The sequence below is a fragment of the Pan paniscus genome, chromosome 10 (assembly GCF_029289425.2).
Source record: "Pan paniscus chromosome 10, NHGRI_mPanPan1-v2.0_pri, whole genome shotgun sequence".
Classification (NCBI taxonomy): Eukaryota; Metazoa; Chordata; class Mammalia; order Primates; family Hominidae; genus Pan; species Pan paniscus.
This window is the reverse complement of record NC_073259.2, coordinates 42,494,128-42,515,847: the sequence shown is the minus strand read 5'-3', so window position 1 is coordinate 42,515,847 and position 21,720 is coordinate 42,494,128. Positions and strand designations below refer to the sequence as shown.

The following is a 21,720-nucleotide window of genomic DNA, read 5'->3' as shown; positions in this document are numbered from 1 at the left end:
TGGTCTTGAACCGCTGACCTCGTGATCCACTCACCTCGACCTCCCAAAGTGCTGGACTTATAGGTGGACTATCTTGCTTTTCAAAAAAGATCCATTGTGAAAAACTGCATGCAAATTATCTGTAAATCTAATTATTTCAATAATAAAACATGTTTTATTGTAATACAATTTCCTACTAAAGTATGGGAGATTTACCTTCATTTCAGGAGTTTAGTGTGCTAGATGTTTATTTTTGTTAATAGAAGAACTGTTTTTATACTTGATGAAGATATAAGATGTAAATATTTAGAAAGGGGTGATGGTAAATGAGTTTAAGTGCAACACTCAGTACCCAAATTAATTAGGAAATTTCTATTTCACACATCTAATGTCCTTAGTAAAGCCTTCTGCTTACAAAATCATAGTTTTTGAATTCACTAAAGATGCTTAGTTTCCCCCAGAATCATCAGTCTCCCACTTGACAGCTCATGACTGATCCTAATTCAGAATCCTACCTCCTAGTTTTTCTTCAACCAAGGTGTAACAGTTTCCATTTCCTAATGGCTTCCTTTTGTTTTTCTTCTTCTCCTTTTCCCTCACCTAAAACAACATAAGCATTTGTTCATGAACCAATCAACAGACATTTATGAAGCACCTGCTGTATGCCAAGCACTGCAGGCACTGATTCAGTGATAGGAAATACCCTCCATGCTACCTCTAGACCTATATTTCCATCACGACCAAACCAAGAGACAAGAAAAATGGAAAGTATAGAGTACATTACTTTAAAAAATCCTGCCAGGCGCGGTGACTCACGCCTTTAATCCCAGCCCTTTGGGAGGCTGAGGCAGGCGGATCATCCGAGGTCAGGAGTTCAAGACCAGCCTGGCCAACATGGTGAAACCCTGTCTCTACTAAAAATACAAAAAAATTAGCCGGGCGTGGTGGCGGGTGCCTGTAATCTCAAGTACTGGGGAGGCTGAAGCAGGAAAATTGCTTGAACGCGGGAGGCGGAGGTTGCAGCGAGCCGAGATTGCGCCATTGCACTCCAACCTGGGCAACAAAAGCAAAACTCTGTCTCAAAATAATAATAATAATAATAATAATAATAATAATAAATAATAAATAAAAATCCTGTTGCCTGTCTCCTAAGGAGAGGTTTTGTAGGTGGTATTGTAAAGGCCTGGCCCGGTGGTTTTTAGGTCTTGGGGCATGGGCCAGTACTTCTTTCATTGTTGCTTAGCTGCCCTATCTACCCCGGGGACTCAAATTTCTCATTCACCAGAGAATTTGTATCCCACACCAACTTCATTCTTTGCCACGTTGCCACTGAACTGCCTCCCAATCTGGCACAGTGGAAGCTGTTGAGAGGCTCGAAGCTCGGCATAACATGCTGCTCTTTGCTGCGTGACCTTTGATAGGTGGTGTTCCTCTCCTGAGCTGTTGTTAAGTGTATAGAGGATAATAATTCCTCCTTCACCCATACTTCATGGGAACCTCATGAGGTTGAATGAGGAGGTTATTTAAAAGGCTATTTTCATAGAGGGAGTTGCTATAGAAACACAGAGAGGTACAAGTACTTCAGAGAAGGGGTTTGGGGGAAGCCCTGGGCTGTTTGTTTCTTTGAGAAACCAAGATATGGAAGAGCTATAGCTCAGCCCTCGATATGTTTCAGGTGAACCCTAGGTCTCCTACTTCTCTTTGCTTTTAGGATTAGGCTTTTTCTGCAGCATATCCCACGAGAACCAGTATGCTCCATTACAGGAAGAATTTCACTGCAGTACAATGTCAAACACTAGGGATGGTGTAGTGGGCGTTTGTAGAATGAATCTAGCTCAATACTTTTCCATTGGGAAGAGAATGACGTGACTGTGGTAGATTAGGAAAGGAAAGAATAGAAGATAAGAAAAGAACTTTAAAAAACATCACTAATACTGTGCATTGGGAGTACATAGGCTGATCATTATTTTGGAACTGTGGAAGGAAGCATAAGATTGGTTCCTGCCCTCAAAGAACCAAAAGCCTAATTGTAGGGGATGGAGGTTAAAAAAAAAAAAGGTGGGGGCTTTTCATAAATGACCTGTATCAGGTTAAGAAGGACCTCTATTACTAGTTTGTTGAGTACTTTTATTATGAAAGGTGTTGAATTTTGTCAAATGCTTTTTTCTGCATCTATTAAGATGATCATGTGGTTTTTCTCCTTTATTAATATGTTGCATTACATTGGTTGATTTTCAAATGCTAAACTATCTTTGCATTCCTGGGATAAATCCCACTTGGTCATGGTGTGCAACCCTTTTTATATGCTACTGGATTTGGTTTGCTGGCATTTTTGTTGAGGCTGTCTGTGTCTATATTCATAAGGGATGTTAGTATAGAGTTTTCTTATGATGTCTTTGGTTTCGTATCAAGGTAATACTGGCCTTTAGAATGAGTTTAGAAATGTTCTCTTCTATTTTGTGGGAGAGTTTGTTTAATTCTTTAAACATTTGGTAGAATTCATCAGCAAAACCATCTGGTCCTGGGCTCTTCTTTGTGGAGGTTCATTTTTTAATGCAAGGTACAGAAGAGTATTTATGGAACAATCCCATGTGAGAGAGAGACTTTTTAAGGACATAGATGTATGCTTTTATTTACATAGAAAATTTCTAGAAGGATATACAAAAAAACTGGCATCGAAGTTTATCATTAGGTAATGAGATGGAACTTGGTCTTATGTTCCTTTTTTCTTTTAAAAAAATTATGATCATGCATTGCTCCAAAATTTAAAAATAAAAAACTACTTAAAATGACTAGCATTTATTTGGCCATTTGCTCTTTCACTCACACAGTGAGATGTTAGGACTGTGTATCTGCCACTGGCCTGTCTCCTTAGGAACTTGCAGTCTAGTAGGCCCTTGCATCTCTCAGCTTCACAGTCTGCTCTCCCTCTTCCCTATTTTATTCTCCATCAACACTGAATTACTGGTCAATTCCCTGAAAAAAACCTGCAGCTACATGCTACTATGCTTTCATACATGTGATTTTTGTTCCCTTACCTTTCCATCCCTTCTCACTAAATCTGCCCAATTAATTTTTCTTAATTCTTGTTTGTCCTTTAAAGCCCCTTCCAAATATTAGTTACCTTCCTTTGTGAACTTCCCAGCTCACTCTCTTTTTTATTTCCCAGCCAAGGGGAAAAAAATCTCTCCCTCCTGCTGCCTCTCATACATTATGCATATTTTTGTTATTGAACTTTGTACTTACCCTGCATCATAATTACTAGCTCACATATGTGTCTTCCCTAAAAGTACAGTTTTATTCAGTGTTGTGTCCTGGTAATTAGCACAATGCTTGGCACAGAATAGATGCTCAAAAATATTTTAATTCAATTGAATTCAGAACACAGGGCATTCTGGGTAGAATGAGCCACATAAACAAAGGCCAACGTTATGAATTATGAGAACCTGTTCCGAGGACATGAGCTAGTTTGGCTAGATGGGAACATTCATACTGGGAAATATGATTTAATTATTTTGGCAAGGCTGATATTGGGGGCTCTTGAAAGCCATATAAAGCAGATTGAATATTGGTAAGTAAATATTGATTGAATGAAGAACATTTCTCACTTCCTTCCAGTCTTTGCTGAAATCTCTCTTCTCAATAGGTTTATCCTGACCACCTCCTTTAAAACTGTTGCCTCTTTATTCACCCATCCCCTGACTCCAGCATTCTTGATCTTCCTCTCCCTGTTCTTCCTCCTTTTCCCATAGCACTTGTCATCTTCTTTGTAGCACAGCCTATATGATTTACTCATTCATTACAGTTTTTATTTATTGTCTGTCTTTCCCACTAGAATTTAAACTCTTCGGGCCAAGACTATCTTGTTCACTGACCATTCCCAAGCACCTAGAACACTGTCTGACACATACTAGGTGTCCAGTCAATATTTGTTGAGTGAATGAATCCTAAATTAATGAACTTCAGTATCATGTACAGAGCTGGCATAGAAGCTTAGGTATGATTCAAATGGCCTGTTTCTGAAAGAAACAAGTTTATTCTGTAAAACTGCCAAGATTGCACCAGCTATTTGTATTATAATCTGGGCAGGGCAGAGGGAGGGTGGTGGGGCAAACATTGTGTTAAGTTTGCTTGTTTAAAAACCAAGTTGGGAAGTAAAAAGTATTAAAGACTTTTGAGTTTATGTATTCCTTACCTAGAAATCATTGTTTCATGTGGTGACTCATACCCATGCTTTAATAATTTCTCTCTTTTTCTTTCTCCACAGACCTTTGTAGTATTAAACAGAGGGAAAACTCTCTTCAGATTTAGTGCCACGCCTGCCTTGTACATTTTAAGTCCTTTTAACCTGATAAGAAGAATAGCTATTAAAATTTTGATACATTCATATCCTTTTCGGCAAATGTGGAGTGAGTGCGGCAATTGCATGGTTGCTTGTTTACCTTTCCAATATTTGACAACTGGATTATATGTTAAGTTTTTTACTGATAGTGTAGTTAACTAGCCCATCAGTCAGAGGTTTAAGAGTGAACTCCTGCCACATCCCAAGCTAAGCTTCAGCAAATTATTATTTTTTTTCTTAGGATGATATTGTGGGAATCTGAAATTTTGTTGGTATCATTGTATGGACAAATTAAAATAACCTTTGTTGAAGTCTTAACTTTATTTAGTACTCAGACTTCAGTGATTTCATTCTGTGGCCAACTATTCAGCTTAATATATTAAAAGCCATTATTAGAGGTTTTTGAAAGTCCTTCTTGAGTTACAAATAGTTGGATGAATGCTTTAGAAATCAGCTTTGAATTTTTAAAAAATTTTTTGAGCAGTGAGCTTAGAAAGTGAGATAGTTCTCAGATGAAATAACCTCCTTGTTACAGAGGTTTAGATGCAGATTGTAGGATAAATAGGAATTTTTTCTGGTATTTTTACTCACCTTAAATAGAAAAATGCCAATTTATTCAAGTGGCCTGAGTTACACCTTATTAACATATGAGAGTGCATGTGGCAAATGAAAAATTATTTGATGGATTTAGTGATGTTGCATGGTGGCCTGAAACTTCCATGGCTGGTTGATATTTAACAGCATGTAGTCCCATGCTTCGAAGATTACTGTATCCTCCAAGTAGGATGAGGAAGCCAGCAGTGGCAACTTGGTGAATTGGTTTAGAAGCTTTTGCCACATTTTATTAACTCTTAAGAATTTAGCAACCTGGTTGTGAAATCTGTAGTTTATAAGCAACACACTTCTGAAACCTGAAAGTTTATAAGGAAATAAATAATTCACAATGGACTTCTTCCTTTCTGTTGGATCAGAAGATGGAGTGTTTTTTCTCTTCTGGTTCCAAAAAGCATGAAGACAAATCCAGCTGTAATGAAGAAAAAAAAATCCAGCTGTAAGAAATATTTTCTCTTTTTAAAACTCCACTGGTAGAATAAAGATAGTGAATGCCATTAACAAGAGAGAGTGAATTAGTGGCAAGTGGGATATGGCTCCCAGGCTCTAATTGGCTCTAATTGTCTAATATGACAAATTAGAGTTTGAGTAACTTGTGCTGACCTAAAATAGTTTAATTTTTCTCAGAGACAAGAACAGAAAGGCCTGAGAAAAATTCTGGATGGAAGTGAAATGGCAGTATGGTTTGCTATCCATAAACATTCCTGGACACTTTCAGAATGGATTTTGCTCTATTACCTAGTCTTCAGAAATGTGGTGGTGCAGATGTCCTTGAAATCTTTACCTAACACGCCGCAGCTGGTTTCCCACATTGGACATATTCAACACATATGGGCTGTATTGGCTGATGCCTTGCCCCCAAAGACAATTCAGCCCTTTAGAAGGACTAGGGAAGGCTGGGTATGATGGCTCAGGCCTGTAATCCTAGCACTTTAGAAGGCTGAGGATGTAGGATCACTTGAGCCCAGGGCTTCAAGACCAGCCTGGATGACATAGAGAGACCTTGTCTCTTAAAAAAGAACAACAACTATGGAAAAAAAGTGAACCATTGCATGTAGATTTTCAAATAACTAGCTATGTAAGATAATTAACTTACCAATAAATGAATACCTAGTCATATAGATTTAATTGATTTTCTTATCTGACAACTTTGGTTGAGAAAGTGCAAAGGTATTATACTAAGTGCAAAAAACATTTAGAGGCTTAGTCTGTAGTTGAGCTGAAAAGTGGTTAGGGGAACATGTTTCATCCAAAGGGAGTAGAACAGTGACGGCCCTTTTGAAAGAAGGAGAATAGCCGTCCTGCCCCATCCATCCACAGTTCACAGTGGCATTCTGTGTTTATGGTGGTGACCACAGTTTTCATTGTCACCTTACATTTTTCTCTTCTGTGCTTCATCTCCTTTCAGGTTATTGATTTAGATCTGATACCCAATGGAAATGTGTTTGTTTTTTGAGAAAACAAAAGGCAGGCCAGATTTTAATATTGTCCCTTGACTCTTCTCTACAGTATTTAGCATGATCATTATGTGCACTATTTTGACCAACTGTGTATTCATGACTTTTAGTAACCCTCCTGACTGGTCGAAGAATGTGGAGTAAGTAACTCATTTATTTGTGTGCTTGTTTGTTTTAAATATTTTTAGTCACTAAATCTTGCTTTGCCACAGTTTACCCATCAAGGAGAAAAAAAATTAGTTATTGCCTCTCTTTATTTCACAGAGAAGGCTGAAAGTACATGTGGAATTTAGGAAATAGCCCTCCCTAAAAGTCAACTCTAGAAATTACTGCCCTTCACTCCACCCTTTCCTGTGCCAGGCAGTGCCGTTGCCCTGCAGCCCCATCGCCATCTTGTATCCTCAGTTCCTGGTGATACTGTTTTCTCCAATTTTAGGTTTCCCTGTTTTTTGACTTCTCTAAGGTTAAAAACAGCTCTGGGGAGCCTCCTTACCTTCTTCAAAATGATCATGTACTAGATAGCAGCAAAGTTAACTTCCTTGGAATACAGTTCAGGACCCAGTACACATTCCAAAGGTCTTAGTTTGTGCATTTCAGTAAGTTTCATTCAAAGCATTTCTTTCTCCTCCTCGCTTCCTTCCTGCTGCATTGGCTGTGCCCTTTCTGTTTTGTCTCTCTTAGTTGAAGCAACACTTCAGGCAAGTGCTAACTTAAAAGGTTCATTTAAAGTTTCTGTCCAGAAATTACCTCAAGCTATTCATTTCTTTGACAGGTACACGTTCACAGGGATTTATACATTTGAATCACTAGTGAAAATCATTGCAAGAGGTTTCTGCATAGATGGCTTTACCTTTTTACGGGATCCATGGAACTGGTTAGATTTCAGTGTCATCATGATGGCGTAAGTTCTCCCCTTACTTTATTGGTGTTCTGGGTGTGATTCTGTGTGTGGAGTTGTACTCCTGGGTCTGTTTGTAGGTGTGCATTTGTGGACACAGCTGTATGAGGAATTAATGGATAACCATGTAAGGCCCTGTGGGCTTATGTCTATGATTCTTGCTTGTGAGGACCTCTTGTGGTTCAGGCGATGATAATGTGTTTATGTGGGAGAAGGCAAGCAGAGGCATTACAGCTGGGAGAGAAAGGAGGAGGTGATTTCCCATTGGCACTCTCTCGTATTTTATTCCTCCTTGTAACGATCACGGTTTGCACACCTATCATTACAAGGCCTCTGTGAAGACTTGAAATTTTTTAGTTGTAAACTTTCAGCTGAAAATTAGTTTCCTGGGTATGTCTTACCGTATGTAATTTAATAAGGCTGGCCAGGTGTTGCAGACTTCAGAGCACATTTTAGAGTCAAAACATGAGCCAAGGTATCCACACTGGCACTTCCTGAAGAGTTACTAACCAGAATTTCGAACTATTGCTCAAGATCAGTGTAACTCCACATTGGTATGTTACTGCTCTTGCTCATTTGTGTTGTTTTAGCAATAAAAATGTATCTTTGGGAAACTTAGCTGATGATAGAAGAGTTATAGCAGGCTTTAATATTTTTATTTCCAGGTTGGGAAAGCGTTTTGTGGTTTGAGAGTGTAGTGGGGGTGGTGTATAGGTTTTGCATGTATGCATGATGTGTAAGAAAGAGTGCATTTAAATATGTATTGATCTGAGCATCTGGTGGAAAGATGTATTTCAACTGTAAAATGTGAATAAATGATATGCATCGAATACTTGAAACTGAAACTGACTTTCTGTTATATAAAGGCAATGTCTTACTTTCTAGCATTATGAATACACATTGGTGTTCATTTAAAATGTTTAAGTGTCCTTGCTAGGCACAGAGCTTGTAATTAAAATGAGCACTTAACACAATATTTGCTCTGATCCCATGATTTGGATTTTCCTGAGCCCTGCTTTTGTATGTCACAGGCCAAAACTTCGTTTATAGACATGACTACAATCATATGATTACAACTCCTGATTAAGTCATATATACAGACATTTAGTCAATTTTGCCATTGTCAACTAGGGAGTTACTTTAATGTAGATTTGTTTTTGTGGGGCTCCTGCTGCAGAAATTTGTCTCCCTCTCTTAAGAAATTGTTCACAAAACCTGGGAACATAAGTCTTTGATACCTCCTGGCCTTCCTTTTTACTAAAAAATGTGAATGGGCTGACAGTAAAGCCATTCTGATTGGGATCAGCACATTACTATGCTGATTAAAGGAGTAAATCCCAAAAACCTCCTTTCTAATATACTTTTGAATTCTTCTTGCCCAGTTAAAAACAAATGTTCCTTAAATGTTTGTATTTTGAAGCTTTTCTTTTTCAAGGAAAAAAAATGAAACCATAGCTTGTATATAAGACCCTTTCTTCCCCCCATTCTCAAACCCTCGCCCAGTGGTACCATTACAAGTTAACTTTGGTTTGATTCTGCAGGTATATAACAGAGTTTGTAAACCTAGGCAATGTTTCAGCTCTACGCACTTTCAGGGTACTGAGGGCTTTGAAAACTATTTCGGTAATCCCAGGTAAGATGGTCCGGGGTTGGTGTTAGGTGTTGGGATAGGGCCCTGACGTGACGTATTGTACTTTTTGTTTTGTTGTGGTTTTGTTTTTTCCTTTGGTGTTTGTGTTTGTGTCTGTGTTTGTCACTTGTGTCTGTGTGTGACCTCCCTTACTACAGATATGTGACAGAGTTTGTGGACCTGGGCAATGTCTCAGCGCTGAGAACATTCAGGGTTCTCCGAGCTTTGAAAACTATCTCTGTAATTCCAGGTGAGAAAATTTGTACATAAGACTGACTTTGCCACATCTCCTCTTTCTCCTCCATTCGTTTTGTCCACCATTCTAAAGCAGCATCAGTACAGTTGATAATGGCCTTGCATTCTGCATGTTTTTCCTGGGAGACATTCTCTGGAATGGCCGTTGGGTCCTCAGGCAGTTTTCTCTGAGTGCTTGCCAGGCATGCAGCCCCCATTCCATCCATGCTATTGAAAAAGCACGTGCTTAAGAATCACTTGGATCTCACCATATTTGAAAAAATTGTCACAGAGCTAGCTGTCTCTTTGTATATAAATCATTTGCTTCCTGGCTCCATGGAATTACAGTAATTTTGACATTTGCCGTCATTTCATTGCTTGTGATTTCTAGGCTTCCTATCGCATGGTTTGCTGATGGGACGTTATTCAAAGAATTATACATTTACTATTACTATATTAATGAAATTTTTTAATCACAGAAGAGATCTACCCAGTTAACTAATCCAGTATCAGAGACAAATTTAAGAGACTTGGAGTTAGTGAACTGCACTTAAATAATCACTGTCTATCATGTTCTACTGCTGTCTGTCTCACTAGAATAAGAACCAGTAGACATCTACTGTACATATTCAGGGTTCATTCTCAGACATAAATCCCAATGAAAGCTTATACAGGCACTGTTAAAAAAAAATCAAAGGTAAGATAAGATACAACTAAAGGTATGGGCAACAAAAAGTATAGAAGTTTGAGGGGGAAAAACAGAATCAGTAGGTGAGTTAAGAGTTAGTTGATTGACAACCTCTTTAAAATTTGTGCCTTTTTCTTTTTGGTTCTGGTTGAGCTAGCCCAGTGGTTCTTAACCTTTTGAAGGTTTTGGATCCCTTTGAGAATCAGATGAAAGTTCACAGACCCCCCCGAAGCCCATCCATGGACCCCAGGTTAAGATTCCTTGATTTAATTTAAATCATTGCTACTGGGTAATACTTATCTATTTCTAAAGACCAATCTTGAAATCTTAAAGGAAAGATATTTTAGTTAGTATTGTGAGCCTAAGATATACTGGCAGTAACTTGGCAGAGGTGAAGACTGTGTTGTTGCTCTTTGGACTTTAGTTGTGGTCATGGGTTTTCAAGGAAGACTCCGTAGAGACCAGGCTTTCCACAGCAGTTTCTTAGAAATACGAATGTGGAGAAAGAACAGAGGCATCCTATTCTTATCCTATTCCTATTACATGGCTCTTCCCCTTGTGGCTGACTCAGAAATATCTCTCTTTTTAAAATTTATTTTTATTTTCTAGAGACAGGGTCTCACTCTGTTGCCCAGGCTGGAGTGGTACGATGATGGCTCACTGCAGCCTTGACTTCCAGGGCCCAAGTGATCCTTCCTTCTCAGCCTTCCAAGTAGCTGAGACCACAGGTGCATGCCATCACACCCAGCTCACTTTTAAAAAAATTTTTTTTGTAGAGACAGGGTCTCCCTATGTGTTGCCCAGGCTGGCTGCCAACTCCTGGGCTCAAGCAATCTTCCTGCATCAGCCTCCCAAAGTGCTGGGATTACAGGCGTGAACCACTGCATCTGGCCCAGAAATATTTCTTTTTCCCCTTTTTAACATTATCTCAATAGCAGATAGAGAGGGAAGCACAAAGAATCCTGGAGAGGGCAGACTGGAATGTGGTTTACTGAGAACCTCAAAGAAGGTAAATTCATCTTCACCACTTACAAATTTGGGCCATGGAGTTGGCCAGTAAATCAGTGCCCTACCAAAGATGAATTCCTATATTTTTAGCGATGGTAGCTGACTCCCTATCAACCAAAGGCTGGGTGTCAGTTGGAGTATATACTTCTGGGCAAAAAAACTACAACCTTAACTTACCAAGATTTAGTTCCTAGCCATTTTAAATCTGCTTAACAGAAAGCTCAGCTCATTCTCCAGACAGCCTCAGATAGCTCATTGATGGTGGCCTAATCTTTAGGCAAGCCCTGTCTTATTTTTTGAGGCATCTGGAATGCCACATCTTTACTTTCCTTTTTCCTATGGTGTCTCTCCTCCTCTGGCCCCTTTTAAATATGATCTTGTGTTTTCTGCTCACTTCCCTCAGCGTACTCTGCAAGGCATCTGTCTCTTTATGTTCCTGTGATCTCAAAACTTCTCTCCCAGAATTAAATTGGAAAGCTGTATTCTGTTCACTAACTAGGGCAGCAGATGCTGTCTCTAGTCTAGCTCATAGCTTCTGTCTCTGTCTCTGCTATATGGTTAACTTTTGACCATGGCATTTCTGCAAGATAACTCTTGATTGGTGTCACGTTATTTATTCTTTGTATATATCCTTGATATGTCATGTTATTTATCCTTTATATATATATATATCTATATATATATATATATATCTGGAATATATGCAGTATCTAACACAGTGCCTGGCCCATAGTAGTGCTCCATAAATGATTGTAGTAGCAGCACTTATGATTATAAAGAAACCTAAGCCAATAGAAAGGGTTTGTATCAAGATTTAGACATCAGCTTCACAGTTTGAAATAGAGTCCCAGATTCCTATTTCTAGAAGCACCCCCAATTGAGCTGGCTTTGGGAGGCTAACTGGGGTGGAAAATAACATTAAGGGATAGTAAAGCGAATAATAGATCACTGTCAGTAAATGGTATATTTGGTTCTTGAATTAAAAGTGTGGCTCTCAGTCTCAATCTTTTTGCTCCCGATTCTACGTTTTAGAGTTAGCAAGAGAAATCCAGTAATGAAGTTTCCCTCATGGGAAGTTTTCTCTCATCCCATGGGAAATTCTGAAATTGCTGATTATGCTTTCTCCCATAGAGGGCTGTTGTGCTATTCCTACCTGCCTGCTATGCGGTCTCCTTCCAAGGCGGGAGCACCAGTGTATGAGTCAGTGGATCTGGGCCATCTCTTGCTTGGAAGTATGTCATTTTGATTCTTGTGTGGTAGAGCTGGCCCATGATTCCCCCTTAATAAAAACCATTGTTCTGTATACCAAGTTTTCTTGTGGATCACTTCAGTGGAATTGTTGTTCTCTTTGTCTTCTCCTCTTCCCAGTTTGGTTATAGACTACTGCCAAGGGTGCCAAAAATAGAATGTAAGTGAGAGCAACCACTGACCTGGAGCCTGCAAGGTCTCACAAAGCTCCCTGTGTATCAACTTCCTTTATGAGAGCCTTTCCTTTCCTAGAGCACTCACCCACCCGCAACCTGGGCTGATACTGTCCTTCCTCTTTGTGTCTTTGGTAGATATTCTGAGTATGTCAGGGCCGCCAGGACTCCCGAAGATTGGACAGTAAGGTGCATCAGTTAGCTCTGCCCTTTTCTGTAAGAAATGCTTTGCTTTACAGCTTTCTTGTAGCTCAGAAAAGACCAAACCCACCTTCTGACCCTTTTTACTTTACTTGACTTGGATACATACTATTTATGCTTTCCGTTTTGCTCCAGAGGCAGCAACTTGGAGAACAGTGTACACAAGGTCTGTGCTAAAAGGGTCGGTTATAGAGGAGACCCTTTCTAAATTTTCTTTAGTCTGGAATTTGTCAGGTTCACCTTGACATTGAAATATTCTGCCTAAAAGTTTATATGTCTTAAAACTTTGTTTTCACTTTGTATTTGTCTGAGTCCCGCATAAAGTGAAATTCTAAGTGACTCTGTCAGAAGTTTTGTCCTCTGCATGCTTTGATCATGTGCCACAGGGCTGACATGCCCAAAGAAAGGGTGGGAATCTCGAAAGAGTTTCTCAGGTTCTTCTTAGCAGCATTTAATAGTATAAGTACTAATAGAACTGGTTGAGAGAAACTCACTTGTCAGTTTCTTTTCATTTCTGTCATTTAAATGGCTCCCCCAAAGCACTGCTTATCTGCTGCTCATTAGCACTTATTTAATTTCATTCCACCTTCTTTAGAATTGTACTGTCTTGATTATTTTTCTCTTGGCAATTTTATTTCTCAGCTTTCATTTCTGTTACTTTCACTCCTAACCAGTGGGATCAGACAGGAAGCAGGGAAAATGATAGGCCTTTCTTTTTCCCATCCCAGTATTCACAAAGAAAGCATTTTCTTTAAACGTATACTTTGTGAATGTGGCAATTTCTGCTGCATAATGATGGGAGATATAAACTGTTTTAAGACTATATCCTGACTCATTGTCTCTTTTAAACTATTCTGGTTATTCTCTTGCCTTTGTATTTCTCCTTTTCCCACATTGCTTCTTAGGAAAGATAAAGTTTAACAGTGGTCCTAAGTGAAAAAACACTAAATGCTCACAGGATCCCACTGACCCATCTTTGAGAGCTAGTTTAGTTTTGGTCACACTTTGTGATGTGAATCAGGTCTCGAGTAAATAAATCTAGAGTCCCCCAATCTCTTTAAAATTACTGTTGCTCTAAAGAATCTTCAAGAGCTATCACTGTAGGCTGGGTGCAGTGGTACACACCTATAGTCCCAGCTAATCAGGAGGCTGAGGCAGAGGATCACTTGAGCCCAGGAGTTCGAGGCTGCGTTGAGCTGTGACCACACCTGTGAGTAGCCACTGCATTCCAACCTGGGCAGCATAGTGCGATCTTGTCTCTTAATGAATAAATAAATAAATATTATCATGAGGATTGCAGTTGCAGCAGGAAAAGTCAACACAGCACACTACTTTACCCCTACGCTTTGTCTGAACCCAAGCCTGACTCTGGGAACAGGGCAGTTGTTCTTTCCCTGGGTTGAGAACTGCTTGTTATTGCTACTGAGGCCTGTTTCAATGTTAACTTTGTAGGGGAATTAGCTCACATTGCTTCAAACCACTTAGATTTCTCAACCTGAGCTACAAACTAGGGAATATGAATTAGCTTTATTTGTTTATTTTATTTATACATATATATTTTTTGAGACGGAGTTTCGCTGTTGTCACCCAGGCTGGAGTGCAATGGCCTGATCTCAGCTCACTGCAACCGCCACCTCCTGGGTTCAAGCGATTCTCCTGCCTCAGCCTCCTGAGTAGCTAGGATTACAAGCATGCGCCACAACGCCCAGCTAATTTTTGTATTTTTAGTAGAGATGGGGTTTCACCATGTTGGCCAGGCTGGTCTTGAACTCCTGACCTCGGGTGATCCACCCACCTTGGCCTCCCAAAGTGCTGAGATTACAAGTGTGAGCCACCGTGCCTGGCAAATTAACTTTATTTATAATCTGGCCATCCAGTGGTGGAAGACTTTGACCCCAATATGCTTGACTGATTTTTCTGGACATAGCACATAGGCAGGCATTGTTCATTTGTTCAAAGGATTCCTGGGCATTGTGAAACGTGACAGGAGATTCAGAAGTACCTTTGGACATAGAGTAGAATTCTTCACCTGCTTCTTAAAATTCCTTAAATATCCAGCTTTCCCTCTTGTCACTGACGGTTCTCTACATTGAATCCAGCTGTCTTTTCTTGGCCTGTGGTAAATGTATTAACTGTTTCTACTCAGACACGTACCAAAGCGAGCTAATGTTAGCCTTTTCCAAGAGTTCTCACTGTCCAATTTGCCCCCACGTGGCTTCTGTTGCACACTCTGTTGTGTAGGAGTCTTTTGAAGAAGCATTCTGCTGTTTTGGATAATTGGTTTTCAGTCAGTATCTTGCTTGTTCTGGAATGTGATGTTGTGAGCCAATAGAATAAAAAGACAGTGTCTCTGTATAGCCAGAATGATGGCATTCTACATTCTGGCTTGTGTCAGGTCAGGAATTCTACTAACAACTTTTTGCCTTTATTGACAGGTGTTGATGGTACGAGGGAGCGCTTTCAGGCAGTCACAGCTGGCAAGACTGTAGACCTTGAGCTTAGGAAATGAATTGATGGCATCATCTCCATAAATTGGCATTGATGTCTGCAAATATGGCCATTTGCAATTTATCCTAATGCAAGGAAGAAGAGTCTTGGCTGAGACCAATGTATAGTTCAGTGACTGTTTATTATTTAATATTGCTGTGTGATCATGTGCCTTCCTTTACCTGAAAACATGAAGCCGCATCACCTTTCTTCTTCTTTTTCCTTTGCCTTCTCATTTTCTCTTGGCGATCTGGATGGGAATCTTGGAGAGTAAACCTTTTAGATTGCTGTAGTTAGTGTTATTTAGTGATTATCCTTGCTTAATTAAGATTTGTTTATCTGACCCTCTGTGAAGTATAAGCAGCTGAATACCATTTCCAATTAAGTTTCTACTTTAAACATCTTAAAAGCTAACTCACCAATGAGATGATCTAAGCCCCAGACTTCAAAGCTGAGGCTTGAAAAAGTGTCTTTTTTAGCTTCCTTGACTCATGTTTACATATTTCTTTAGCAATAACATCTGGTTTATGGAGAAGAGATGTTAAACCAGCTGATTGTGAGCATTTGGGTCCATCTCCAGGAAAGTGAATTCCATGCAGGCTTGGCATATCAGATTAGTGGGGGTCATCTCTGGTTGCAAGTAGCAGGACACAGGAATAATTCAGGGAACCCAAGGGCTGGAATGCACCTGTGCTTCTGGGAAGCCAGTAGAAACCAGAATGCAGAGCCAGAAAGCCACAGGTACGAGGAAGTACTTTGTCTCCATCTCTCTTCTCTCCACGTGTCCATTTCTCTCTCTCAGCATACTAACTGCCTTTATTGCTCAGTCACATCTTAATATAATGACAGAATATGGCTACCACTTAGCTTCCAAATTTATTTATTACCATTCTCACCACATGAAAATATTACTCAACTGTCTCTTATCCTGTTCCAAATTCCTGTAGAAAAGGATCTGGATTTAGGTCAGATGTCCACCCAGACATCTGCAACTACTGAGAGAAGGTGACCTTGTACAGACATGGCTGCTGAGAGCTCATTCTTAAGGAACAGGGGATAGTTGGAGCTCATGGCCTAGAATTTCCACTTATGTGGACCTGGAACTGTCAAAGAGCTCCCAGCCCAGGAAAATCAGATTCTACTCATGCTAAAATTGTATGCTTTTCAAATTATTTACTTACAAACTCAGTGGTTTGGCTATTTTGTAGTATTATACTCTTGTTACTAATACAAAAGACAGCTTACAGCTCATTTCTCAATTCAGTAAAATAGCAATGGTAAAGTCCTTTAACATCATCTGGTGTTTGGAAAGGTGATTGTCTGAATTGTCTGGAGAGATGGCTGTATAGGCTTCATAAAAAAGTCCAGGAAAAAGAAACTGTACAACCATTTTTAGTGACCCATTCAAGTATTATTTTTTAAATCAGTCTTTGACTTTGAAAACAGTAAACTTGCGTAATTTTAGAAGCCTAGGATTGAATTATTGATTCAATATAGGCCCACTCCAACCCAGTCAAAATATAATGAGGACTTCTCTGTTCCTTAGCAACTAAATGAAAATAAATTCCATTACACTGGAACAATTTTTATTTCTTGATGGCTGCCTTCTACTTTATTCCACCAGTACCTTCTTACCTAGCTGTGTGATTATGATACGATTTCCCAGGGCCTTAGGTTTAAAAGATAGCTTGAAATTTCAATTACTTAATCTCAATCAAATAAACATCTCTGCCTTATTTTGAAAGACTTTTGGAGAAGATTCTTCAGCTTCTCCACTACTGCCCACTGCTATGTAGTGGTGTGTTTATCCATGTTCTGTAGATGAGAAAATGAGACTCTGAGAAGTAACCTTAAATTTGATTTGAAACACAATAGGTCAGGCCGGGTGCAGTGGCTCACACCTGTAATCCCAGCACTTTGGGAGGCCGAGGTGGGCGGACGACCTGAGGTCAGGGGTTCGAGACCAGCCTGGCCAACATAGTGAAACCCCATCTCTGCTAAAAAAAAAAATACAAAATTTAGCCAGGGCGTGGTGGCGGGCACCTGTAATCCCAGCTACTCTAGAGGCTGAGGCAGGAGAATCGCTTGAACCCAGGAGACGGAGGTTGCAGTGACCCGAGATCGTGCCATTGCACTCCAGCCTGGGCGACAGAGCGAGAATCCGACTCAAAAAAAAAAAAAGAAAAAGAAACACAATAGGTCATAAGTAGTGATTGAGCCAGGGCCAGAATACCAGCTTTCTGATTCCCTGTCTGATGCTCTTTCTGCACAGCCCTGTGAGGAGAAAAATAATCAGATTATAAATGGTTTGTTTCCTGGAGCCCAAGCAAGCGCTTCATAATCCCTTTGTGGCCACAGTCTCCATGGAAGGCTCACTCTAAGAAAGCACAGGACTCTGCATCCTTTATCTCTACAGTCTACCTCTTGGTTCTTTTTTCTTTAATTCCTCTTAGATCCCTTTTAAGATATTTGTGTAAGAGGAGAGAACTTTCTCATTCATTTACTCTCCCAATAAAAATGTATTAAGTGGCTGCCTTTGTGCCAGGTCCTGTACTAGGCAGAGCATCCATTTCTATTATTGGACTCAGAAAATTCTATTGGGCTCGACTTTGAAAAGTCTAGGTGATTACTTGCAAAATACAGCAAAAGAAGAATCATGTCCATACCACCCATTAGATCACCATTATATGAGGTTAGCCCTGAGCAGTGCCATTTTCCCAATCATGTCCCTTTGAGGAGGGTACCATATGTAAAATAGTGATAACAAGTGTTGAGTGCCAGCTATGTGCCAGGAACTTTACTAGGTATTTTATATAAATTATCTATTTAAACCTAACAACAACCCAATGAGGTTGGTATTGTAAATCCATTTTTATAGATGAGTAGACTGAGGTTCAGACAATAATGGTCAACATTTGACTCATTTGCTATGTACTAAATGCTTTGTGAAGTTTTTTTTTTTCTTTTTTTTTTTTTTTGTTGTTGTTTTGTTTTTGAGACGGAGTCTCGCTCTGTTGACCAGGCTGGAGTGCAGTGGCGCAATCTTGGCTCACTGGAACCTCCACCCCCGCACTGGGTTCAAGTGGTTCTCCCACCTTAGCCTCCCACAGTAGCTGGGATTACAGGCGTATGCCACCACACCTGGCTAATTTTTGTATTTTTAGTAGAGATGGGGTTTCACCGTGTTGGCCAGGCTGGTCTTGAACTCCCGACCTCAGGTGATCCACCTTTCTTGGCCTCCCAAAGTGCTGGGATTACAGGGGTGACCCACTGCGCCCAGCTGCTTTGTCAGATGTTTTATATGAACCATACTTAATCCTCACAGCAGCCCTATGATACTCAACTATAATTTTCCCTACTTTAAAGATGAAAAAACAGATTCTAAGAGGTTAGAAGGTGTATTGCGTAGGTCAGACAAGTAAGCGGCATAACTTAGTTAAGATTAGTGATTATCTACCCAGGCACACCCTTCAAAGCCAGAATTAGGATTCCCTTGAATTTCAGTTCAGTGGTCTTGCCTTCAGAAGTGAGCAGGGATGAGATTCTTCCTGAGGCCTGTGTGTCAAGGCTTAGCGCCTGCCTCTTGCTCATCCTGGTGCATTGGCTACCAAGAGTGCTCAGTGCTTTGTTGGCTGTATCCTATGGATAGCCTGATATCTGGGCATGTAAAGACTCATTTGGACCCAAAAAGCATGAACCTACAACCATATTTTTCTGTCTCTTCTGTCACTGATCTCTCCATGTGCAATTAAGAAATACACCTTCAGTCTACATTTGAGCCAGTGTCTTACATTTAAACTTTAAATTAAAATGTTTTTAATGTTTTTGTTTTTAATTTAGGACAGAAAAAAGATCATTGTAGAAAGCAGGGAATGTATGTGATACAGAAAAAGTATATTTTTAAATGGAAAAAGACAAAGTATAAATACTGGATTAATAATAACCTTTTCAATACCTTGGCATTTCCAGAATCCTTGGGAAAATATTATTGTACCTTCTCACTTATTATTGGCTTTTAAACTTCCCTGTAGTTTTCTTTCTAACCTGGAGGCCTCCTCAATTCCTGATTTTTCCATTTGTTTCTTTGACAAATATTTACTAAATACCTACTGTGGGCTAGGCACTATAGATACAGCTGTGAACAAGGTAGATGTAAAAAATCAATTATAACCATGACAAATGCTACAGAAGAAAGTATAAGATGCTACTGAAACACTAGTAACAGTGGAGAGGGAGAAGAGTTGCAAAGTCAGAGAAGGCTTTCTGGAAGAATTGACGTTTAAACTGGGCCTTGAAGGATGAGTAGGATTTAGGCACAGAGGACAAGATAATATAGCAGGGAGCATTCCAGGCAGAGGGAACAGCAGGTATGAAGGCCCTATGGCAAGTAAGAGCTGGGCTCATATGGGGAACCAAAAAGTAGTCAGAGATGGGAAAGTGTTCCCAGGAAGAAAGGAGCCACATGTTGGCAGAAGAATCTTTCTTTTGCTTTTTAAGATGTATTCACTTAAAAATGGATACTTCTGGAATATTGATAATTTTGCTGACCTATTATTATTCTCATGGTATAAATATAAAGTGCCATATTTCAAGAGTGGTGCTGTGGGGAGGAGTAGCAGCCAGTGGCTAAGAGGGAGGCTTGGGGAGGTGGGGAGGGCTTTGAGGTGCCTCTGATTCCGGGGATTCTGTCTCCTCAGGCCTGAAGACAATTGTGGGTGCCCTGATTCAGTCTGTGAAGAAACTGTCAGATGTGATGATCCTGACAGTGTTCTGCCTGAGTGTTTTCGCCTTGATCGGACTGCAGCTGTTCATGGGGAACCTTCGAAACAAGTGTGTTGTGTGGCCCATAAACTTCAACGAGAGCTATCTTGAAAATGGCACCAAAGGCTTTGATTGGGAAGAGTATATCAACAATAAAAGTAGGTGGCCTCTTCTCTGCAAGAGGAATAGGAAAAATCTATTCCTAGTTCACATGGTCAGAAGCTACCACAGGGCTTAAAAAAGTAGTTGGAGGCTGGGCGCGGTGGCTCACTCCTATAATCCTAGCACTTTGGGAGGCTGAGGCAGGTGGATCACCTGAGATTGGGAGTTTGAGACCAGCCTGACCAACATGGAGAAACCCTCTCTCTACTAAAAATACAAAATTAGCCAGGCGTGGTGGCACATGCCTGTAATCCCAGCTACTCGGGAGGCTGAGGCAGGAGAATTGCTTGAACCCGGGAGGCGGAGGTTGCGGTGAGCCAAGATCACGCCATTGTACTTCAGCCTGGGTGGGCAACAAGAACAAAACTCCATCTCAAAAAAAAAAAAAAAAAAAAAAAAGAGGTAGTTGGAGCTGGAAAGGAATGGCAGTGCTACTAGAACTAGCCTTGTAAAATTATTCCTTTCCTCGACGTAGGATTGTGTTCAGAAGCTCTCAAACATCAGCCCTCTCTCTCCCTTTTTCGCATGTACCCCTAAACTTTTGCTTTGAAATTCAGGCTTAGAAGCTTGATAAAAATTATTTTTTTCCCTAGCTGAGTTACTTGGGATATTTACACATTTAGTCCAGAATGTATCTATGGAACTCAAATTTTCTTAATACTAGTAAGACTATCGCAGTCGATCTAGTCTAGGGAATCAGGTGATCTTTAAGGCACTATTCAATCCTATTACAGTTGAGTAGTTTTAATCATTTTATTTGAGGAACCAAAGGAAAATTTGATGTAGTGATACTTCTTTAGACTCATGAAAAAAGTTAGCGATGTCACTATTAGTCATTCCTGAGAAAATAAAGTCAGTTTAGTAACCATAAGAAAGTGTTGCAAAGGAGATTTCGGGGACATATGCTGGAAAGGAAAACATGCCTTGTAATTTAAAATAGGACCTAGTATCTAGTGACCAATGAGCTCTAAAATATCTTTGATAAAGACACGTTGTAAGGATAGAAGAATAGAGTGGTATAAAGGGGTGTACAACTCAGAAAACTTACTTTTAGGCCCCTTTGATTCAAGTACCAGAATCTGGCATATAGATTTGAAGTATGAATGGAAGTTGGGTGTCTGTGAAAACTATATTGCATCAAGAACTTTGGGATAGCACTTTTAATTTGTAAATATATATAAGAAAATCATTAATAGGAAAGAATTCTTATCAGCTGTCACAGCTGTTGGAAAAGATTTATGAGCTAAAGTCAATAACTTTCTGCTGGGGCTAGTTAGGAACAGTGTAACCTTATTCTCTCATTCACTTAAATCTGCCTGTTCATTTCCTGCCTCTTCAAACTTTTCTAGCAAATTTCTACACAGTTCCTGGCATGCTGGAACCTTTACTCTGTGGGAACAGTTCTGATGCTGGGTAAGTAGCTCACCTAGTTTTATTCTCTTTCCTTAAAATAATGTACCTGTTATTAGTAGGGTCAAAATAGGCAATATGTTTACTTTTCTTTGTGCTCAAGTAGTAGACCTTACAATTGCATCTGACCTATCGGTTGGCATAGATTTTCTTTGTTTCACATTTGTCTATCTAAAGTTGACATTTCACTAGTAAGTGCCTGTGCTTGTAGTCTCAAGCCAAAATGAAAGAATCTAAGGATGAAATCAATAACACCAGATAGCTTACCTGCCTCTTGGGGACTCCTCTCATCCTATAGTACAATAGAGAGCAAAGATACCATCTTAGTGATGGTTATGGATCCAAGGATGACCCAAAATATGCTTGACCTGACAGCATAGAGGAGGAAAAAGAGTAGCAACGTAGTATTTGAGTCCTGATCCTGATACTT

At 39.9% G+C, this 21,720-nt stretch overlaps 1 protein-coding gene across 6 annotated transcripts in view; it reads left to right on the top strand.

Annotated features, from left to right (window-relative positions):
• SCN8A (sodium voltage-gated channel alpha subunit 8) overlaps window positions 1–21,720 on the top strand; it is a 218,864-nt gene that overhangs the window by 88,643 nt on the left and 108,501 nt on the right. For 4 of the 6 annotated variants that reach the window (XM_055095641.2, XM_055095640.1, XM_055095642.2 and 1 more), the window contains exons 3-8: window positions 4,247–4,366; window positions 6,442–6,530; window positions 7,163–7,291; window positions 9,077–9,168; window positions 19,655–19,876; window positions 21,230–21,293. In XM_055095641.2, the coding sequence (XP_054951616.1) occupies window positions 4,247–4,366; window positions 6,442–6,530; window positions 7,163–7,291; window positions 9,077–9,168; window positions 19,655–19,876; window positions 21,230–21,293 (716 nt within the window). Of the gene's footprint in view, window positions 1–4,246; window positions 4,367–6,441; window positions 6,531–7,162; window positions 7,292–8,829; window positions 8,922–9,076; window positions 9,169–19,654; window positions 19,877–21,229; window positions 21,294–21,720 lie in introns of all 6 variants that reach the window. The other 2 variants (XM_055095643.2, XM_055095639.2) reach the window with 1 other exon arrangement.